The sequence below is a fragment of the Necator americanus genome, chromosome III, assembly GCF_031761385.1.
Source record: "Necator americanus strain Aroian chromosome III, whole genome shotgun sequence".
In the NCBI taxonomy this organism is placed as follows: domain Eukaryota; kingdom Metazoa; phylum Nematoda; class Chromadorea; order Rhabditida; family Ancylostomatidae; genus Necator; species Necator americanus.
The window spans coordinates 18,503,279-18,526,827 of record NC_087373.1 but is presented as its reverse complement, the minus strand read 5'-3'; the positions used below and the strand labels follow the sequence as shown (position 1 = coordinate 18,526,827).

Genomic DNA, 23,549 nt, shown 5'->3' with positions numbered 1-23,549 from the left:
CGAATAACAAGAAAAAAAAAACAATCAGTAGAAAACAAACGAGAACATTGTATGGAAAACGAAAACCGTCAACAAATGGCCAGACCACACGGGCACTGAAGGCACGGCGGTCATGAGCCTAGTGCACAAAAGAGGAAGAAAACATTGCAAGCGTCAAAACCACAAAAAGAAAGCTCTATGCCATCGTGAAAGTGGTTGGGATCTGATCTTATACTAATCTGTATATACTAGAGGTGATAGCAAATGAGCATAAATTTAGGCACAGAGGACTATTCGTTTTCTGCTGGAACTAGCACCTGAGAAGAACCTCCTCCAAAGATTTGTGCTTGTGGAAACAATGAATGTGCTTGCTTTACGAACGTGTCCAACTGAAAATTCGAGTATCAAACTTAACTAACCAAGGCAAAAAATGTAAAAAAAAACAAAATTAGTTCGAAGAGCAGTTGAAGACGACGGTTAAATAGATAAACTTTACATTTTCTAGAGAAAAATATAACACACTGATTTCTAAGTATTTGTGAGAAAACAATAATGCAGCCGTCCTGCCGTTTCTGTGAAATCCATTGTCATCATATCGATCGCATATAAAAAGACATGTTAGGCCCTTTTCATGATTTCGCCACACTCTACAACGATGGAGTAGCAAGCGAAATGTGCGACTCAAGACGCAGATGAGGAGCTTCTACACTCTTTTTAAGCTTGAGCTTTGAGGTCGTCTTTTACGATGGTTGGGAAGCAAGGACTTGGATTTACGACTGTTTGTTTGACGCTTGACCAGATGCCCACATCCTTTGCACAAGCATCGATGTGCATGAGCCTCTAATTATATTGACAAGGCTAGCAACCGTATCAGCTACTTGTTTGGTAAACTGCTATGAATTCGTCCACTATAAGCGATATGAGATAGAGTGGCATGAACAGAGAACCCTTAAGTCTGAAGGATGAATAGACAATAAACAAATTCCATAACTCGCCTTTTTGAGCGAACTACTTATTGTAGTATACAGTATAGTATATATAGGAGTATAAGGTTTCTACACAAATTTCTTTAGGAATCTATACACACTGATGTACCCTTAAATGTCCCTTCTTAATTTGTGTTTTTAAAGGTGGATAAACTCCACTGCCCTTGTCACTCTATTTAACGCGTTAACCTTCAATTCAGAATCGTTTGAGGTTTATGAATGCATATAGGCTGCGCAATGACTTTGATGATGATGTCGCCCGATGAATCGGATCGTGTTACTATCCTGTCAGACAAGCTTAGCTGAAATTTATTGACATCGAAGACAACTCCAGAATGGTATTGAACCACCGACCACGCAGTCGCAGTCGAACCTCTTACCAACAGAGCTGTACGCGTCCTTTAATCAAGCAAATTCACAAAACATCTCTTCAATTTGTTCTCTCTCCGTCATTCCAAACGTATCTATCTTTCTCCTGCTACAACTTGAAGCAACTAAAGCAAGAATGACATGCATGATCGATTGTTTTATTTGTTCTGTTTGTAAAGTTTTAGTCTTTCTGTTTGTTTACCTTTGTTCGCGACATGAAATGAGAACAGTTTGAGAGACTAACTGGTGCTTTTCCCTACAACGGCGTAATTCTACCACAACCCTCCTGAAAGGGAGTGAAACGTTAACCTTTGGTAAGTGCCAGTGAATTACTGGAGTGACAAGCTTGCGCACAAATTTCAGAGCACGAATGATAATTACTTGTAATTACTTTCGATATCAACTAATCATGCTCCTCTTTTTTCATATTTCTAGCATACCACAAGCAGGTCCGAGCAGATAGATATAATACGCAAATGTTTGGTTTAAATGTTTCATATGGAAGAAAAAAGGGCATTTTTAGATACCATCTTGCTACTGCAATTTTTGCCAACAATTCGATGGTGCATCGACGTTATGATACATGGATGTATGATCAGCGATGGATCGCCGCTGCCGCAGACGTCAGCGTTTGAACGACAGTAAGATGAGGAAAGTATTCATATGCAACCATTCCTTCCAGAGCTTTCGGGATTTTTTTTGCCATTCCATGGTTATATGATTAGGGGATAAGTATTGCAATATTTTCCTTGCTTTCTAAACTAATTGACGTCTAGGATCCGCAATACGATCACCGAGAGCGGGTAGCCCACACCACAATCGTCTACTCTCGGGGGATTCCAGACCTATGAGAACGAAAGTTTTGTCGTCGTCACGACTGCTCACTTCCTACGGTGATCTCGAAGTGCTGCTGACGAGAAAACAATTTTACTATCCTTCTTAGCAACAGCATCGCAGACGACAATGATACAAAAATCATCACAACTCTCACCAGATTCAAGAAACATGAAAACCAAAGTTGTGAGTGGCCAAGAGTGTCGTTCAGCATAAGCATAGACTAGCGACATCGCGTGTATATACATCCAATGATACAAATTTCCATAAGACCAAAACTAATTTCCATCGTAGAGCAACAAGGTGCTCGCCGGATCGTATTATTCTGCTCATTGTCATCTGACTAAGGAAATGTGATATTTTGCCAAAGGATCTGGTATCTGTTTACTCATAACGCCGAGTTACGCTGGCAGCCATCGTAAGAGTATGACTGTTATAAGTTTTATAGGAGAGGTTCGCTTTGTCCAGGCCGCCTTGAGGACTCTTCTAGACATAAGCTGGAGAAGGCAATCTTGACGTAGAAGAAAGTTCTGGACGGAAGCGGCGAAGAAAGATCTGAAGAAACTTTGCATGGAAGGGCAGTTCAGACGGGACGTATCGTTTCACAGAAAATTAACCAGCAATCTGGGTGGACAGATTGTCTGCGAGCTCTAGCAGAATACTGAACATGTTAGGTTCAAATATCTTAATGGATTACTCACCTCAGATGTGGAGAAACTGTGTTAAGCCATATTATCCGCCCTCCGTTCAGGTCATGTAAGTCACCGCCTAGAGGAATCCCTTCTATTTCTGATTCTCAAATTATTGTCAATAAAATGCATTATGAGACAAAAAATGTCACGTAGTACTTCTGACCCATGTCATCCACTCAGTGTTAATGCCCCTACTTATCATTCACCGCGACGAGTTTGCATTCATCGCTCCGCTCTCCTATTCTCATGTGCTGTGGCGTTTCGCAACAGTAAAGTAAGAACAGCCCAGGGTTCTAAGTAACAGCTGAACGTCACCTCGCAAAAATAACAAGTTTTCAACAAAATGACTCAGACGAATCCATACGCGATTAACTTACACTACTAGCTCCAAAAATCGCGACAAGTATGCGATTGAAAACCACGGCACAGCCCTACATAAACTCTTTCAAAACACTCACTAAAAAACTGTTCAATACGGAAACACTTCAAATATTCTTGATCTATTAACGAAAAGACGTCCATGCGTGTGACGTATGCATCATTTAGCCGTATGGGACAATGTACAATCCTATTCAAGTGTTATAGCATTTAAAAAAGATGAAAAACTACCAAAAACAAGGAGGAAGATAATCTTTGAAAAACCGCCACTGGGGACAATATTACCCAGTGGTGGTCGTATTGGTGTCACTTACTTCTTCTTTGCTCCAGGATCCATGTCGTCCATATTTGATTGCATCATAAAGTTCCACAACAGTTTTCAGAGTCCTACCGGCGAGTTTCTCGTCCTCCAGCGATTTAATGAGCCAATTCTTTGTAGTTGAACAGCTACCAGAATCGAGAATCAAATTGCATTCGGCAACTGAAAATATTAGAGCTGTCGTAATCCATATTGCTGTTGAGATATTATGTTGCATTTTAAGAAAGAGCATTCTGATCACTTTAATGTCTCAGAACACAAAAACGTAACTTTTTTTACTTTAAAAAATTCATGGCACAGGCATAGGCATCCAGGAAGAGTGAATGCGAAAAATAACTTCAAAGTGAATAACTCAAATAAATAGACTACCGTCTAGCAGCATAACTATAACTCTCACTTGTACGCAGCAACTTCAGAAACTGACCAGCACGACAGAATAAAAAGGAAAAGATTTTTTTAACTTTTTTTAACTGACAAAAACTGTCGGAACGCTACTGGCAAATAATTTCGAATTCTCGCTGCTCACAGATCTCATAGAGTTGAAAAACACACTCTCTTTTCGACTAGAATGCACTTCACGACTTAGTCAACAAATATATTGACCAAAGCGGTCTGTCCAACAAATAATGTAACGTAAAGAAAATTAGCAACAACATGTTCCAGTATGCGAACGAACAAAAACCAAAAAGAAACTGACAAAAAAAAATTGATCAATAATGCTTTTGTGGAAAACATTTTCGTGGTAACAATACAATGTAGTATAGGTCGACGAAGGGAGTGAAAGTCGCTCTCGATCTTCGCTTCGCTGACGACATCCTTCTGATAACATTTTTGATCGAACTTGATGAAACGCGTAAAAACATGGGTCTTGGACAAGACGATGTTCATAAGAAACGGATGGGTTTCTGATGCTCCATTCACTCTCAAAGGCATGAATATTTCTGAATGCTCCAGCTATGTATATCTAGGTCGGGAAATTAACATGATGAACTATCTGAACTCCGAACTGGGCAGGAGGAAACAAGCGGCTTGGGGAGCATAGAAGAGTATCTGGGATGTAGTGAAGAAGACTAAGAACATCCGGCTCCCTACCCACCTATTCAACACTACCATTCTTCCAGCTTTGACCTAAAAACCTGAGCTTTTTCCAAGCAGGAGGAAATGCTATCAGCATCTTAGAACGCTCCATTGAAAGGTGATGCTAGTAGTGTCCTGTTTAACGCAAGTAGAAGAGGGAATTCGATGTCTAACCTTACCTCATCGACCAAAGATCAGAGACGCTGCCGCATACGTCAAGAAAGTAAAATTAGGTGGCCTGGACTCGTGATGCGTTTCAACGACACAACACAATTGGATAAGGCCCGTGACACCACGCGACATCAAACGCACCGCAGGAAGACCGCCGATCCAATGGTCAAACCTCTTTACGAAGTCCTTCAAGGAAAAATACGATGTTCACTGAGCAACACTTGCGCGCAATCGGAAGAAATGGAAGGATTACTGGCACCCGCTCGAGCAAATGGATGAACAATGGGAGCACGGGTGATACAGGTGATAGGTTGACATAGACGAAATTCAAAAACTCTCCCGAAGGAAAATAAAGGCAAATGTTCTATTTTATATTTATACGTAATTTAGGTTGAAGCCACCAAATTTTTCGATTTTCTTTTGTAAGACATATACGTATACCTTAGTACAAAGTCTGTAGTAGACATCTGAACACGACGAGTACTAGTCGAAGAAGGCTGCCAGACAATTAATTAATACAACTATGAAAATAATTGTTCAGAGAAGTCGGCAGCAAAAAAGGTTGGCATATTTATTTCTGGACAAATGTAGTTTCTGGCACTTCGAAATAGAGCATCCCCACGAATTCTGGATGAAAGCATCGAAGATTTGAATACCAGACAGGCGAGGGTCACCGATAGTGATAGTAATTACTTCACAGACTAGTGATGACTATTTTTTAAAAAGCCCAACGAAATAAAAAAATGCTTGTGATTCAGTCTAGGAGCTTCTACTCAAGCTAATGTTTGATTGTAAACAGCACTGCAAATCAATCAAATTGAGAAAGTTTCTACATCGCGCGGAGTGGTTATAAAAATGCAAACCGATCAGTCTAGCATAAGCGTTATCTTCCATTCCTACCAGCTCAAAAGCTTTTCCATAACATTTTAAACAGAGACCAAACCATTAAAAGTGCTTCACCTGCAATACGGTGGCGAAGGCTATTCAAATATTGATGCTTGAAGTTTTCATTTAGCGTTACAGGATCCATTACAGTAAAAAGCTGGGCAGAAATTTCTTGGACAAGAGAACCGATCACTCCAGAAGTAGCGGAATTTGCCTCTGAAATTGACGGTATCATTAATGAATGAAGCAGTCAAATCTTTAACAAAACTTACTATATTTTAGAAATTTCACACGACAAACGTGAAGGCGAGGGTCAGAATCATCAAGCAAAGCCGCTTTCTTAAGACATTTGAGCATGAGTAACGGCTTGTTCTAAACAATTTTTGAGATGAGGAATCAGCCTTCATCACGGCGATCCATGTAACACTGTAACAAGAGGACAAAATAAAGGCGAGAACTTTTGACCATACATCTCCGTCTTTAAAAGAAACACAGTTGGCACGCAATCCCAATCACCTAAGGATAGTGGACAGAAGAAGCGGAATATCTTCACCCCAAAAGAGAAAGAACAAATTCAACTCTAGTTACAGAATGCGTACTAAAAGGTGAAAATGTCTTAGGTTTGATTACAGTGGAAGAAATTTAACATTAACGTGCATGAGCACGATAGCATAAAAGTATCTGCCATAAGAGAATGGTACAGTAAATTATTCTTGGTCTTCAGAACATCCTCTGCAAGAAACATCTTGGTGGATAAATACAAGTATGAACTACACTTCTGCGGAACATTTCGTACTTTAGTTTTGTTACTTCCCTCACGAATTGAATATGTAAGTACCAAAGGCAAAATTTTTTCAGCTGCAGGGAAGCGGAGCATAACGGTTAAGTCAAAAAAAAATTCAATGCAAATTCATGTTACGAGTGAGAAAGGTAAAATAATAGTACCTTTCTTAAGTACACTTCGAATGCAACGTTGTACGCTGTGATGTGGCTGCTACCTAACATGTGCAAATGCTGCACAAATTTGGCAGCTTCATCCAAGGGCTTCTCAGTCTTCAACAGTGCTTCTGCATCAAACTGCATAGAAGGATTCGTGTACTCTTCTTTCTACAAAAGAAAAATGACTTATAATGCACACTTTAGAGAAAAGCATGACATATTGGGAAAATAGAAGACAGACAAAAGTACCTTATTTACATTCTTCTTCTGCTCTTGTTCCTTTTCCTGCTGCTTCTTCTGTTGTCTTTTAAACTTCTTCAGAGCCGCCGCTGAAAGACCATCGACTGCTTCAGGTTCGCCAGAAAAGTCCTGAGGACGATCAACCATTCGAAGATAAATCTGAATCGCATTAAATAATCACATTCAGCGACTACAGGCTCAAAAATGAAGAAAATGCAGTGCGAATCGAAGTGAGTGGGACCATTGTGCTTCCCACTCGACAACGATCTGAAAGAAGGACAGTCGACACCTTTCGCAGCGCCACAATGCAATGCCAACGGAGGAAGTTAGCGGATTCAGAAAAATTGAAAATAATACTTCTTCCCGCTCTTTTCACATCCTAACCGTTTAAAGGCATCACTCCACGAATCTAAAGTGGTACAGATTTCAAGTGGAGTATTCATATACGGGATCGTAGATTATGGAGAGAAGGGTGATTCCGTCCATTTCTTCCTAATTGCCGTAAAAAACGGCCAAGAAGATACGGCTTACTAGCGTACTATTTTCTACAAGGAGTTGGACTGAAGCGCACCAGCCTTGTGCACGCGCCGCATCTTCCGGGCCGTTTTTTACGATAATTAGGAAGAAATGGACGGAATCCCCCCCCCCCCCCTCCTCCTCCATAATCTACTATTCCGTAAAAGAATACTCCACCTGAAATCCGTACCACCTCAGATTCGTGGGGTGATGCCTTTAAATTGAATATTAGGAGTGAAGAAAATAAAATATCCCCTTATCTAAATACGGACAGAAACTTCGTCCAGTAACAAGGAATAATCTATCTCAGTTTATATTGACTGAAAAAAAACAAAGACAGCTATCTCTCTTCTTGAAAAAGAACCGAAAGAAAAGGAGAAAAAAAAAACGCGGTTGATTCAGTCTCGTGCTGAGAGCTGTCTCTTGAGGTGACGATATTTCACTCGCATATCAAAAGTTTTTGCCTTGATGACTGCTCACGAAAAGTGCGAGAATTGATGTTTCGCACGTGAACACCGCTTGGTTTCAATATCCAGAAATACCCTTTATCCTCTATTTTAATCACTGGCAGCCCAACGCAATATTTAACATAGCCGCGTCACGGACTTTGAGTATGCGATTCAATAATGATGAAAGATTGATCACCGAATCCATTCGAGTTTTACGCGAAGCAGAACGTACGCAAAGCGGAAGATAAAAGCTTAGCTAGAGAGTTCCAACGAGACAAAAAAAGACTCAAAATTCCCAACAAATTGATAGTGAAATCGTTCTACAAAAAAGATAGTTGTAAGTTATAATCTACACGATCTATGTTTACTTTTTTGGTATTTATTTTTGGGCAGACTTTGAAGCTTCATTTAAAGGCTTCAATCCTTGTTACGCCCCGCACTTTCAGTTTTTCCTTGTTCTGTCATAATAAGCTATACTATATCAATTTGAGGAAGACCACATTACTTCTTGCGGGTTAGTGTTACCGGAGATTAATTGTGGTAGTAGTGACTTTAGTGACAGCCAGACATTTCGCTTGGTTGTCCTTCTTTATGCGAGCTGTCCTCTTGAGAAACAGACCTCCACGTAGCTAAGTGTTGGATTAGAAAGCAAACGAAATAATTTAATCGATTTTGAGCGATGCAAAATGTAATCATTTCAACCCACCCTAGCAGCAATTACTGCCGCATGGTAATAAAAATCATGAATACGGAGCACATCTTCCAGACGAAGTAATTGAATATACGAACACAGTGTAGTTTTCCTTAGGCAATAAGTGTGAAAATCAAACTGATCTTCAATCATTCCTACGAAGTGCTAAAAAAAACCGTAAACGAAATGAACCACTGCCACTATATACAAAAAGCACACCTGCTCAATTTGATGAACCTTCTTCAAGGCTTCACCGTAACGACCTTCACCAAAGTGACATCGAGCACACTCTAACTCATACCACATGCATTGCATTTCATTAAGAGTTGTCGAAGCCCTATCACCTTCCTTGAAATAAGAGTTCCCATTATTAGAGAACTATTCCGACACGATAATACGAATCACTTATAGCTACAAAAAGGCCAGAAAACTATCAACGAAGAAAGGCCTTAAGCTCTAGAAAAGTAAAGAATGAGATGTATATGTTTATTTTCCATCTGATTCCTTCTGTTTGTTTATATTTTACCCAAATTATTCCCACAATACCTCGTTTTCTGCTTCAAGCAGCGCTACAGTTGTGTCAAAGCGACCTGAAACTTAGTGTGATTGCGCAAGTGGTTTGGCGTAGCGGGACCCTTGTTCATCTCTATTGGATCTGACTGGAGCCAGCGAGAGTCCCATCGCGGACGCATCCACTTGCACAATCTCACCAGTTGCCACGTCGTTTTGAGACTCAGCTTGAAACGCTAAATTCAAAGTTACTTTGTTCTGCAAGCCGTGAGAACAACTGGGGGTATATCTATATAGGAAGACTAAATGAAAACAGAAGTTCAACAAGAGAGCTTTCCAGCAAAAATGAATATGACACAGCAGCTCTGACTGAGTGATCCTCGCAAAATTCTCCTAATCACATGTTTGAAGTGCGCAATTCTCTTAGCATAAGAGGTAGTGAAGTGATTCTCTATTTAGTGATTCCGAATCTAGTATTGCGAAAAATATAAATCAGCCATATTAAGCTAGACCAAAGTTCTTATTTCTTCATTAAACGTATTCATGAATGGTGATTAATGCAGAGAGAATGTAGGTTCAGGTTCTTCGAGGAAAGTAAAGATCATCAAGAAAAAAGCCATCGTGAAAACTGCAAAAAAAGCAATACAAAAGGTATAATCAGGCAGGGAAAGGAAACATAGACAACAATATAAACCAACTAACCCTTGTGAATTTGCCGCACATTTTTTCTGCTCGCTCCATCTGCCCTGAGCGGAGAAGATACTTGGCACATTTGCTATTAATATAACGGTCGGCCGTATCCAAGGACTGAGCTTCATCCATCAATCTGGCAGCTTCGCAGTAATCACCCGCATGCTGGTGAAATTCATCCATAACGATAAGCATCTTGTTTAGAAAGAACAGTATACAATCTAACGTTGTTTCACTAAACAAAATTGGACGTTGTACTAAGGGATGATTTATCGGCATCACCCCATGAATCTGGGAGGGGGGGGGGGATTTCAGGTGGAGGGTTCCTATACGTGGTCGTAAATATGGGGAGGAGGGTGATTCCGTCCATCTCTTCCTAATTGCCGCAAAAAACGGCCGAGTAGATGCGGGGCATGTACCGGGCTGGAGCGCTCCAATCGAACTCGTTGTAGAAAATAGCGCGCCGGAACGCTCGAAGTCGTATCTTCCGGGCCGTTTTTTACGGCAAGAAAGAAATAGATAAATAGAATAGAAAAGGGATCACCCTTCTCTCTATAATCTACGACTCTGTGTAGGCATAACCCACCTGAAACCTGCACCACCCCAGATTCGTGATGCCTTTAAAAAGGGCATTTTCTCGGTAAATAGTTTCAGTCACAGTGACATACATGAAATCCAGTAAACGTGTTGATAATAAGGTTGATTGGAGGATTCAATATCTGTACAAGAGTTCATTCCATAACCACTCCAGATGAAAAGGTTGACAACGACAATAGTAGTCGAATAGTTTGAGCAACACAATAAAGTTTGAAGCCCATAGGGAAAAATGTGTGTGTCTAGCTTTCATAGACTGCCAGCTTCCTCCTCTACTCTAGGAGACTGTTAGGTAGGTAACCTGTGAAAACGGTAGCAATGTTCTAATTGCGAAGTTGTCGAATTGAAAATTTTAGATTCGGCTTCAATCAGTCGGTGAAAAGCGAGGGCGAAAGAGAGAATAGATCTAGGGACTGATCAGCAATGAATGTTAGAAGTTAAAAGTTAGAAGTCCTTGCTTCCTTAGCAGCGGCCAATGCCACTATTTTCAAGTTTGGTTTTTATTTCTTCACAAGTATTCTACGGTGAATGTAGCCGCAAATTTCGACAGAATAATTTTTTCAAAAAAAAAAGGATCTTCGTAAAAACTAAGATGCAAAACGATTCGCCACAATCTGTTAAAAAAGTTTTGACATGAATTATAAAGATAATAACCGCTAAAGTTTCTCAGAAAAAAAAAACATTGCAGCCTTCGGTTCGCAACATTTGTAAAAATGCGTCGAGTTTTGACGAGTGCTATAGTCGGCTCAAAACGATATTAAGCTCGATGCAGATGCAGCTAAATAAGCGGCTGCAGTTCACGATGGTCCCACCTCCCGCTGCTACGAGCGCGGCCGCTGACCTAGCTGCACCGAGGTTCATTTCGTTTTGATCAGACAATACACATGGGAAGATGTATCTATAGCGATGCAATAGTTCTTGAACAATCATATCCCAAATTAATATGAAGGAAATACTAGATTTTTGTCCGAAGAACTATTCACTGCCTTTTACAAAAAGTGACAAGGAATCAACATGCAAAAAATTGTTTTCGTTCTTTACCGTTTCGAAATATTTTCGTAGAAGTTCAAAGATTATTGCCCACATGCTTCATCCAACCTCTCAGTTCAAATGATAACAATTTTCCAAAATACTTCAAATCTCACCTTATAGATTTTTGCCTTGACCATTAACGTTTCTATAAGGGTTGGTGTATGTGCGAAAGCGCACTCCACATACTTCAACGCGACCGGGATATTACCAACTCGATCGAAATGTTGGGCGACAAGCAAGTACAACCATAATGCCGAAGTGGGAGATTCCATTTCATCACTATCACCTGTGAGTGCAACTTCTAAATCTCATGATAACTCGAATGTTTCAACGTTACCAAGTGTTTTTCATTGATTTTCTTTACCTGTTACCAAATGTGTATCACAGCATCTAGCGAAGAGTAAGAAAATGCTTGAGAACAACGATGATGAAGTGGAACTCGTGAGGAAACCGCGCTTGAAATTCAGAAAGTGTTCAGTTCAGGTTTGTCATATCTTATGTTTTCAGACTGCTAGGTCAAACTTCTGTTTCGCTTAAAGGACTAGTCATTCTTAAGAGGCTTGAAAGTGCTGCTGAACAACAGAATAGAACAGACATTCCCAACTTTCGACACGACACCCACTACATACGTATAAGTGTCACCCCGCAATTTAGGTGGTGATTCAGTTGGATGGTTGAAGACTCTACAGCTTACATAACAAAGTGAGAGGCAAAATATCACTCATGACTGTTCAGTGCCGCATGTTCATATCTAGATTTTAATATGAATCTAGGTGACATATAGAGATAATATAGATATAATACAGATACATATAGATAGATATAATGTAGATATAATACATAATATATAACAAGTCTAAACTGAATAGAGAACACTTTGGTTCAAAAGAACACGAACTTTGTTCAAATAATTTTGACAGCGTTACTGCAAAAACGTAGACGCTCTCTTTCGCAACGATGGCTTTGGCGTTGATAAAGTTTTCCCGCGCCGTTCCATAACGATATTGTGCTACACACGCACATTTGCTCAAAACATGAGGGCTGACAACGACACTTTTTGATGGCCTCACTTTAAAAATATGTTCTTCGCTTTACGAAATAGGAGGGACGAATAAGCAAATAGCGGGCTAGGCCAAGAATAAAAAAATAAACAACTAAGAAGTTTTAAAAAATCACCGTGAAGGGATCCTCCACGATATCCATTCGTTTCGACTTGTTTGACATAGTCAACCAGCAGCTGCTCGATTATGGTAACCTAAGCACGATTAATTGTTAGGGAAAGTTAATAACAAAGCATAAATGAAATCAGACTTTGGCAGGATTGCTGTATAATGGAACCAAATTCTTGAAAAGGCTAGGAACACCCTTCCTCAACCCCCGTACAATCCACTCATCCAGGCGATGGGCTAGTTCTGGACCATCTAATAAATACAATGGTTGTCGTCGAGGAGCCGCAGCACGTTTGTGCCGCTCAGCAAAATAATCATACATAGATATGCGGTCGGCAATCGGAGCACCTATATAAGACGATGTCTGTCTTATAGAACATATGAAATGAAGAGTAATATCCTGTGCACCTTCACCGAGTCCAAGACATTTTTCGAGTTTGTTATAATAGTCAATGTTTTCAGGATTTCGATCCACGAGTTGACGATAGACTTTTTCGGCATCCTCCATCCTACCCAGTTCCATCAGTATAGAACCTAAATTAACCTAACCATACATAAATTTTAATAGCGAAGCGAAAGATGTATAAAAACTTTTTAGAGGATTTTAATCAGGAAGCACCTCTTTTTTCCATATAAGATACTTTATCAACTATAACACTGCTATTTTCCTCCAATTTTGCTAGGGCCTCCTCCAACTGTCCAGCCTCGCAGAGAATCATATTCTGATAGAGGACAAGTTCCGAATATTCGAAATCATATGAAGAAGGCTGAAATTATGTATTACGCGTACGAGCCGGAGTTTTCAGTTCTTTTCACCGTTTCTTTGCAGAGAAATTAGTTCATTGCAATGTATAACAAATGCGTAGCAAGATGACTTGTAAGTGGATCCATATCACCAAGTACATATAGTAGCGTCCAAACGACATGAAACACAGTGCAGTTGCGTTAGCACCTCCATTCAAAGCGACGCGGTGGAGAAAGCGGTTGGAATCGAGGTGAGGCCATCGCGAACTACAGCGTGGAATAGATATAGTCAGTAAGGATCCCTCTAGGATTCTAGCCGCTACGCTCCCCAGCATCGCTTCGAGTGCAACCACTTACGTAACTGCACCGTGTTTCATGTCGTATTCACACTATGTGCGATAGGAAGGAGCCGGACCCTCCTCAGGTCAAAGGGATCTGGATCATGAGATGTAGCTCAAATGATGAGGATTCCTTCGAGAAGCGTCCAAAAGTAAAGGGACCGGAGCACCGTCTTCGACTATCGCATGTATGGTGCTGACCCTACTATAGACGAAAATGTTCGTAACTATTGAGCAAGAATTTCCAAAGTGTTGAAATTAGATAATTGAAAATAGGAAAATAAAACGCTCAAATTGTTGTTTGCCATGACAGCGGGAAGTGAAAGTAATATTAACTCGCTGAAATATATGAAAATGTGACAACAAAATCACTGTTTCCCTTTTAAAAGAAGAAATTTGTGGTAAAAGAAGTGCCAGAGATAACGCATGTAATCCACTCACAACTCTGTTCAATGAAGAAAAGAGTCACCTTTCCCCTGTCATGATCTCCCAACGGCCACAAAGCATTCCTTTTTTTTAGTTCAATCCCCATAACGATAAAAACATCTCGCCAGGTGTAATTCAGGTCCGGATCCTACCTGTGTAAGCATCAGTCGTCATCAACAACATGAACACATATACAGCCGCATATGTGTTCTGTTCTTCATCTTTTATAAAGTCCGACCTTTTGTGGGGTATTCTTCATGACTTTCAAATTTTCAAAACTGAGCATTTACCACAAATTTTTTTACAAGGATCGTTCCTATTTTAACATCAAGAACATCCCCATAAGGTTCAATCTCGAAAATTACATGGCTTCCGTAATGTTTTCAACTGCTTGGTTGCATCACACAGGCCGTGTCGAAAGTAACAGAGATCGGCCAACAAAACCGTTTACTTCTACTTCTAAAATCCGTCGACTACAAGAAAGAATTTTACATTGTAGAAACGAAGGGTAAAATTCCAGCTGTAGTCTACCAAGGAGTCACTCATTATATGCGGGGACGTTAACCAACTGCTATCATCGATGCAGCGGGACAATACACTCCTCCACCTTCTCATCAACACCATTAGTAACGTGCTATGAAACCATTCTATATCACCAAAGCTCTTCGCAGTTGCACTGCAATTAGTCGGAAAACGGCATGCTTATTCATAGAGAATTCCTGTCAACCCTTGGTTCTGCAGAAGACATCCTTTTCTTAGCAGAGACGATAAAAACCCAATAGCAGAACGAATAAATGGGAAGAAGCCACGGTTCGTCAGAAAATATGTACATGTTTTGAATAGTTCATCAGAATAACTAGAAAAGGAAAACATGTTCTTCGCAAACGCTTGCCGTAGAGGGTATGGACAAGGTGTCGTATTAGCACTTTCACGCCCACCTGTTTTACGTGCCAGTTTTCTACCGTTTCGTGGCACAATGGGTTGTGCCGATATTGCTCATATCAGAATGCCCAAACGATGTCTTGTAAAGTTTTTACTGGTGCATTCAAAATCAGCTTACATTTCGCAGTGCACACTTAAGGATAACGTCTTGCCTTCGTGATCTATCGCATCATATCAGGGAGCCGAGCACAGTAAGCTCACAAGCGGATGACTTACGGATCTGCATCTTGTCAACACAATCAATCGCGAAGTCTACCATCAGCATACATGCGATAGTCACACCCGGTGCCCCATTCCTCTCCACCTTTAGACGGTTGACGAACGGATCCTCATCACTTGAGCTGCTCCCCATGAGTTAGACTCCTCACCTGAGGAGGGTCCGGCTCCTTCGTATCGCACCTATGACCACTGGTTTCACGAATGCTGATTGCAAAGGGAGAAACGAACTGAAATACCCGGAGACTTGAAGAGTTAATGACCGTGCAGATGCAAGAACGCACTGCTCGCTCACATGATAAAGCAGAAGACTGTGCCGATACTAGTCACAAAACTCATTAGAGGTCTTTTCAAGATGAATTTATGTTTCCTGTATTAAGTAAGGCTGTTGTTTCTATTTTTCATCGCCAATAATCCCGAAATTGATTAATAAATTACTTTTTAGGAGAGAACGTAAAAAAAACACGGCAGTTATAAAAGCAACAAACTTCGAAAAGACAAACGTTCTTACAACAGCATTTGCTAGAAGAAAATATTTCATTGATGGTCCTTAGCAAATGCACAAGACAATAGAAGAAATGTTAGTAATTTAACCAAGTTGCCAGTGTGAAAAAAGACAAGAGCCGCCAAAAAAGGACTAGACAAAAATAATGAAAGTATAGGAAACAACCGAAGCATACCTTGTTGTTTTGAATAAATTCAGCAAGAATATTGAGAGCTTTCTCGTAGTCTTTCAGTAGATGATACGCAGTGGCGTACGCTATCCATGAGACTTTTTGTGTAGGGCGAAGTCGCAATAAGTGATACCGAGATTCCTGTGTTGAAAAACAATTAGATGACTTATGAACCACTCACATTTATATGTACGTTGTTGCGAGGATATACCTTGTACCCTTCATAATCTCTCATCTGAATCTGAAGCAAAGACAGATCACGCAAAATCTGCATGTTATCCTTGTCAAGCAGCAAAGCCCTCTTGTACGCCTGCGAAGCACACAAATTATTGCACATGGCAGTATTCTGATTAAGTAATGCCTCAAAACACAGCAGAGCACCTTGATAGCTTCATCGTATTTCTTGTCCGATCGTTGTACAAGGCCGTAGACATGCCAACAAACATAAGACTTCAGATCCGCCTGAACATAATCATTCTCAATGTTTCCCAGTCGATGATTCTTTTTCAGACTTGTGCTGACATGAATAATATACTGAGTGAGTGAAGTTGTTTGCAGTTCGACTCAAAAAGTTGGCTCACAGTAATTCATAAGCTCTTATTGTAAGCTGAGGCAAAGATATATCAACTATCCGATCTGTAAGAATTAGAGGAAAGGCAAAAAGCGCAATTTTTGAAAAAAAAACGACAAAATATGCACAAAACATACACAAATAGAATCGTACAAAAGTAGAATAGAACTAGTCACATGTTTGCGAGAAACAAAGATAGAACAGTGAGATTACTAACCATGAGGCCCCTTTTCACACATTCTTGGGCTTCTTGCTGTTTACCCATGCAGTTGAGAATGAGTCCTTTCATGGCGAGGGTCTCTGAGCATGGTCTGATTATCCAAAAAAATCCAGTATAAAATGCAAAATGCATAACACAGAAATCATTTTAAAAAAACTAACGCATACCTCCGTGTTCCGCAAAGTTGGGATTGCTGAGAATAGTCTTCGCATATTTCAAACCAAAACGATATTTCTTTTGTTCATACGATTTCTGAAGAAACAAAAATTCAAGCGATGTCAGCAAACATATCTGATTGTCATACAACACAAATTCTTCTTGCAATAATACCACACCAGAAGAAATAATCTTGTAACTTCAATGATAAAATGGCACTTACGATTATCTTTTTGAACAAGCCCAACTCTTTTGATGGCAAAGGCTGACTACTTGACTGACCCGGGGGAGTCATCCCTAGAACCTTAACACATCGTGGCTGACTCTAGGAAAACAAAATACAAGTAGTGCGCGATGAGAGGTAATTTCTCCACTGGAAATACATTACAAATGAACAAACAAACAACAAACAAGGGCATCCTGAAGTTGCTTCGCTGCCTAAGCACAGCTAATTGCGACTATCTAAAAGGATATCAAAAATTACAAATCCTGACCAATAACGTCAAACACTTCCTCAAACTAATCGATTTACTGCGAAATGAAATCAACTACACCAGTAACCAAATTCGAGACGGGTTCATTAAAATATTGACCACCACATTAAAGGAACTATGTGAAGCTCATTCTCATTGGAGCGTGCTCTCTGTCGCTTGGAGGTGGGACGCTACCTTGTCGTGCGTTGGTAACATTGACAAATTGATCTCTATATCTCGCAGAGTCATTTCATCATCTATCCTATGGTGACCTCGCTGTTCATTAAGAAGTTTTGGTTTTCAGTGTTGATTGACCAGGAGTTCCAGTGTCATGAAGAGATCTACAGGAAGCTATTCCAAATTGCGAAGTGCTGCATGTGTCTGCGTAGGCGGTGCTGCATGTTACTTCCACAAGAAGAGAGTAGAAGAAAGGGTGGAATGTTGAGGAAATCCCTACTGCAGAGTAGAGAGCCGCGACTTTGACATACAAACTTACCTAATTTCTCTGGTCTCGTTGTCGACCGTGCAACATGTGACCGCGGCACTCGTCGATCACAAGCAGCTCAGTGAATGCTTTCACCAACACCTTTAGCAAATGCAAATCTCCATGATCACACTCCCTCGCCAGCTATCAAAACCTGAGTGCGCATAGTCTCAAGAAGTGCAAATAATGTCAAACCATAAACGCAGCTTTTTTCGACCCCAAATCTGATAATTTATGGGACCGCTCTAACTCTACATCTTCTCTGTCATTCTCACAACCTATTGAGCATGAAAAGTTCGCATTCGAGTAAGCAAGAATCTTTGAGTTCAGAGCTCATTTCAGGCAAGGCAAACCTCTTTACAGCCAGCATACCACGATGGTCTTGGAGCTTCTCCATCAACAAATTCGGTTCGGGGTGTAACTCACGAATATGGGCGCGCTCAATCTCCATTAATTATCCAGAAAAACGCCCCTACCGCATCGAATCCGCCTACGAACCACCCAATGACGTGTCACCCCAGCGAGCGCAGCCGTACGCACCGCCTTTGCCGGTGAATAAAGGAGACGATATCGGCAGCTCATTGACTTTTCGACTGCTTGCGGCGCGTCCGTGTGCTCACTCAGACGTCGCAAGCTAGTAGGTGCGTACCTCGTAAAGGAGAGGGGAGATTCGGTGCGAGAAGTCCGCTTCCAACTTCGTTTTTCTGGATGATTAGACTGAATTGGCGCTCAAACTCGCAAACTAAACCCTTATTCGAGAAAATACCATTGAATTGAAACGAATTGCCGTTTTCGTTTCAATTCCCCAATCTATATCTGCATTCCTCTCCTGTAAGCCTTTCTAATTTACCATCGAAGTTCCCTGCAAAGTGTTTCGCAGAAAACTTCGATGCCAAACAAATTGCTTTGTTGTTTGTATTCTGTTTTACAACGTGTGAAGGACTTCTCACGCTTGAAACTTCCTTCACCCCATCGTAGAATACGTCCAATGTGGTTTCATCTATTAGTGAACTTGGTAAGCAGTAAACTATAGTGCCGATAGGACCCTGCAATGAGGCAAAGAACGGCTAGGAATTCTTACAGGACCTCGCGATTATCGCTGAGATGGATGAAATGTTAGTGTGTAGCAACGCACAACGCTTCCCACAGAGTGCGTATCGTTAGGTACGCGCAGCCTCCGCGAAAACCTATGCTTAGGGGAAACTACTGGCAACGGCTATTGTTAACTGCGCTGCGCAGCAGTTAATAGCGTCAGCAGAGTATTGTGCTGCGTTTACCTCATGCCCCACCCATTACATCGTCCACTTTTGACCCTCATCGTCTGAGGTGCGAAACATGCCTCGCAGGAGCATGCTATCTCTGGTATTTTTTCTGTACGGAGTATCGACCGCTTACGTATAGAGATACATCGAACGATAGCATACAAAATGCCTGAAATAGAAAATAATAGCGTTTTATTTGTGTGAGACAAACAAATCTAAACTTTTACAAGCTATTGCAGTATCTTACGTTGATTAAATGCTATTAAATATATATCTATATGTTCTATATAGTTTTTTTCAAAGATAAATCTAGGTCTTCCAAGGACCAGGTTCTCCTTCTTACACTTTCTAACCTTTATTTTGGAACGTTTTCAGCTTCATTTTTGTTTTCTGATGTTGTTTTTTTTTGTACAAACGTTCTCCTATGTTGTTGTTTCATTTTTAGCATTTTCATTTTCCATGTTTTTTTCAATTTATACGCTGCTACGTTATTATCTTTTTGTCCTTTGAATCCTCCTAGAAGACAACTCTACCAAGTAATTGCAATACAAACACGGCAAATGACTTTAGTGATGTGGTGATGAATGGGCGTGACTTAGATCACAGCTAGCTGAAGATATGCGTGCTCTGGCTTGCCGACAGCCTCTTCTACAAGCACTTATTCGGCTGCGGGTGTCTAACGATCGTCCCCCCCCCCCCTCTCCCACTTTCCACATCAAGAAACTTTTGTTCGTGGATGGATGACCGGTCGCTCAACCACTGTACGTCTCTCTTTCTGCTTTTCATCTCCTGCAAAGCATTCGCGTGGAGTCTGATACGTTTTGTAGCTTCGAGAAGTCCATGCTGGTTGACACCTAAACATATTGTTCTCGCGCTGTAACTGTGAAGATTACACCACAATTAGACGTTAACATGGATGTATCAATGGTGATAATTATATGTTGGGAAAGTCAAAGTAGTTTAAATAGTAAAGAGTATTTCTTCTAAGCCTGAAACTCCGGCCAGACTATGATCATCCACTGTGCATCGCAGCTTGACATTCTACATCACCTCAACGGTGCTCTCGAGCATGAGCACATCAAGAAATGCATAGAAAGGAATCTAAACAAAGAACAGAAATGCTAAGGAAGAGAGCGTGAGCGGATGTTACATTTATTCTCTTGCTTTCATTTATTTCCAATGAGAGGTTTAGTTACCCAAGTTTGAGGTATAACCACCGCGTGGCATTAGCAGGGCTAGTGGAAGCGAGCAATTCGAATTAGAGGAAGCAAATTCGCTTTAAAAGTCCTTTACACGAAAAATGAGTTTGGTTAGGATTTTATTGCGCGAAATCACCATTTTGCTCAGACTTCTGCACGAAACAGAACAACATTGGATTGTCTCGCAAGTGCAATTAGCTCTAAGAAAAATGAAACATTTGGAATCTCTGAATTATGAAGTACTTAACATAACCGCAAAGAAACCACTTGAAACCATTCTTATCATAACATCGATGATGGTTACTTACTCACTACAACTCAAGTAGTTATGGGTGTGATCCGCTTGTAGTAGCTCTTCCTTGATATGTATTAGCGTAACTTCGCCTTCGTTGATACTGTGCGGTCGTCTGCGGTAATAAACATTCAGTGAACCACCTACTAGTCATCGGAGCGATACGGGTCAAGATCCCAAGAGTCTCCACACCCACACAGTTTTTCAAATTACAATGTGTTGTAGTCACAGCGCCCAATGAAAACTACTGGGCGCATAATTATTGCTCACATTGTTCCTGTTTAAAAACTGGCGTTTCATCTACTTTTTTGTGTAGAAGTAAGTCTTCTCTTTTCATTTGTTGAAATGCTAAAATCATTTCCGCATTACTCATATTATACTCTACCACTTCGAGAAAGGTTGCAATGCAGCACAGTCAGTTCGCGATCTCAGCAAACTTTTTGGCAAAGGACCGATCCACAAAAGCACAATTGGAAGGTAGCACAAGTAGTTCGGGTATACAAACCTCGCGGATGAAGAAGGAAAGGGTCGACCATCAAATTTCGACGACTGGGCAATTTCCTCTTCGGAGAAAATTCGTCGAAATTTTATGACTGACCACTTTTCTTTCTTTTCTTTTCTTCTCTCTTCTCTCTTTTCTCCATTGTGGACCATTTGATCATCTTCATAAGATAAGGAAAGTATGGATACTGGCTGGATGGGTCCTATAGAAAATCTGCGACAAAAAAAAACGAAAGTGTCCGAATTTTAACGCCGAATTGCTGCACCCAGAGAAGCAAATTCCGCTGCTGAACAATCTCGTCGCTGGCGACGAATTGTGGCTTCCTTTCAAAAACGCCAAAATAAAGTAGGTTTGCGTTTCGAATGCTGTTTCACACAGAGGAATGCCAAAAGATCTCCGCTGTAAAAAAAAAAAGTAATGTGGGATACGTGATATAGGGGAGAATCGAACTTTTAGCTGATTTAGATGTTTCTCGAAATGACTGTCCTGCATTCCAACCTTTCTCATACTTACTTAGATACTTAGATGGCCCGTCTTCACTGGACGTGCGGGCCCCAGCATCTCTTCCACTCGTTTCGTTCCCTCGCCATTGTCATCCAAGATGTCCTCAAGCTTCGTGAGTGACGTTGACGAGGTCCTTGAGCCGTATCCAGCTGAGCTCTCAGCTGGTCCATCCGTGCAGCGAATACGTCACCCCATCTCGTTGGCGGTCTCCCTCGGGGGCGTTTAGCGTCCCTTGGGATCCACTCTAGCGTTCTTTTAGCCCATCTATCGTCGATTCTTCTCATGATGTGACCAAGGTGTTGTGTGCGCCGGTTAAACTTCAGGAGACATCTCTCAAGGGCTCTGTGGGTAGTAAATAGCTTCCTAGACGTGGCAGCGGTGTCTGCTTCGCTGCGTAACAGAGCGCTGGAAGAACTGTCGAGTCGAACAGATGGGCACGAAGATCTTGGTCCGTCAGTTGGTCCGTAGCTTCCCTGATGGCTGCGAATGTTGCTCATGCTGCTCTCATTCTTCTATTCAGTTCTTCCTTCAAGTCGTTTTCCATGTTCATAGAACGTCCGAGGTATACGTATGACGAAGTTCCCACGATTTGGGAGCCTTCAAGTTGTACTCCTTCGTCCTCGCAGTAGGCATTCTTCATGAACTGTGTCTTCTTTCTGTTTATTCGCAGTCCTATTCTCTTCCCTGCTTCGTTCAATTCCTTGAGCATCGTTTCTGATTCATTGGTACTGCTCGAAAAGAGAACGATGTCGTCCGCGAAACGAAGGTTCGAGAGAAAACTTCCATCAACACGTATGCCCCTTTCTTCTCAGGAAAGTGATTTTATTATCCATTGCAATGCAGCCGTGAACAGCTTCGGCGATATAGTATCGACTTGTCGCACCCTCTTTCCAATGGGTATGGTGAGGGAGCGGTGGAAAAGCTGTATCCTAGTCGTGCATCGATCGTAGCAATTGGCTAATGTCCTCACATACGAAGCGTCCACACCTTGATCGACCAGCGCTGACAGTATTGCATTCGTTTCTACGCTATCGAAGGTTTTCTCATAGTCGACGAAGGTTAGAACAAGGGGCAGGCGGTATTCCCGACAAACCTCTATGACCCTCGACACGGTCTGGATGTGGTCCAAGCAGCTGAACCCCTGGCGGAATCCAGCTTGTTATTGAGGCTGGGCTTCATCCAGCGTCCTAGATATGCGCGTGAGGATGATCTTGGTGAATACTTTGTATAACACGCTCAGCAAGCATATCGGACGGTAGTTCCGAAGGTCTCGGTCACCCACCTTTCTTATGGATGAGAACGGTTCGCGAGGTCTTCCACTGGTCTGAGATCCTTTCTTTCTGAAGGTAGGATGTCATGTGCGCTGCTAAGATTACATGAAGCGGATGGCCACCAGCCCGAAGAAAGTCTGCTGATATAAAATCAGGTCCGGGGGTTGTGCCAGGTTTCATGCCCTTGATAGCGACTCGCACTTCCGAAGGGGGAATCCGTGGTGGAGCTTCGCCAGTGGGGATGGTTGGGCTTGACACAGGAGTTGATGAACGGAAAAGGTTCGAGTAGAAGTTCTCCGTAATGATTTCCATCTCACGACGAGAAGGCATGCGAATCCCGTCTTCGCTCAGCAAGGCTGCTAGCGGAATATTATATTCGCGGAGATCCCTGCGACACTTCTTTAGACTCGTTCTTCTTTATGCTGCTTCCAGAATCTTCTTCTGCCTGTATTTCAAAAGATCCTCCTGCAACGCTTTTCTGCAGGTGCTACTAACCGCTCAATGTGCGATGCATTCGGATCAAGCCTCAAAGCCCTTCTTCTTTCCAACAATTCCTTGGTGGTCTTCGAAATTCGATCCAAGTTTGTCGTGCGGGGCTTCGAGGCACGTTCAGCACAGGCTCGTAATCCTCTGAGCAGCATCTCGTAGTCCACGTTTAGGTCCTCCTCGATGTGCCAGTCACCTTTCTTGTAGTAGAGCATAATATGGCGAATGAAAAAAATTTTCGATAGCTTTTTCACTAACTGTAGGAGAAG

General features: G+C 41.4%; 3 protein-coding genes across 4 annotated transcripts; all 3 read right to left on the bottom strand.

Moving 5' to 3' along the window:
* Positions 1 to 269: 269 nt before the first annotated feature.
* Positions 270 to 17,102, bottom strand: RB195_010032 (uncharacterized protein; the record flags this gene model as incomplete). Its single annotated transcript, XM_064190844.1, has 20 exons — positions 270 to 368; positions 3,553 to 3,719; positions 5,766 to 5,906; positions 5,963 to 6,062; positions 6,636 to 6,797; positions 6,879 to 7,028; positions 8,541 to 8,690; positions 8,745 to 8,873; positions 9,738 to 9,890; positions 11,465 to 11,637; positions 12,528 to 12,606; positions 12,663 to 12,868; positions 12,929 to 13,054; positions 13,140 to 13,287; positions 15,867 to 16,001; positions 16,072 to 16,170; positions 16,242 to 16,322; positions 16,649 to 16,731; positions 16,819 to 16,903; positions 17,031 to 17,102. The coding sequence occupies 20 exons, from the start codon at positions 17,100 to 17,102 to the stop codon at positions 270 to 272; spliced, it is 2,538 nt and encodes an 845-aa protein (XP_064048427.1).
* A 2,639-nt stretch (positions 17,103 to 19,741) lies between these two features.
* RB195_010030 (uncharacterized protein) lies at positions 19,742 to 23,495 on the bottom strand (the record flags this gene model as incomplete). Of its 2 annotated transcripts, XM_064190841.1 has the most annotated exons (4): positions 19,742 to 19,880; positions 21,116 to 21,221; positions 22,806 to 23,182; positions 23,290 to 23,495. In XM_064190841.1, 4 exons carry the CDS (start codon positions 23,493 to 23,495, stop codon positions 19,742 to 19,744), a joined length of 828 nt encoding a protein of 275 aa, XP_064048424.1. The 2 variants fall into 2 exon arrangements, with proteins under 2 accessions (XP_064048424.1, XP_064048425.1); XM_064190842.1 differs by lacking the exons at positions 19,742 to 19,880; positions 21,116 to 21,221 and having other exon boundaries at positions 22,798 to 23,182.
* On the bottom strand, positions 21,556 to 22,020 carry RB195_010031 (uncharacterized protein; the record flags this gene model as incomplete). The annotated part of the gene is made up of 1 exon (XM_064190843.1): positions 21,556 to 22,020. One exon carries the CDS (start codon positions 22,018 to 22,020, stop codon positions 21,556 to 21,558), a length of 465 nt encoding a protein of 154 aa, XP_064048426.1.
* Positions 23,496 to 23,549: the final 54 nt, after the last annotated feature.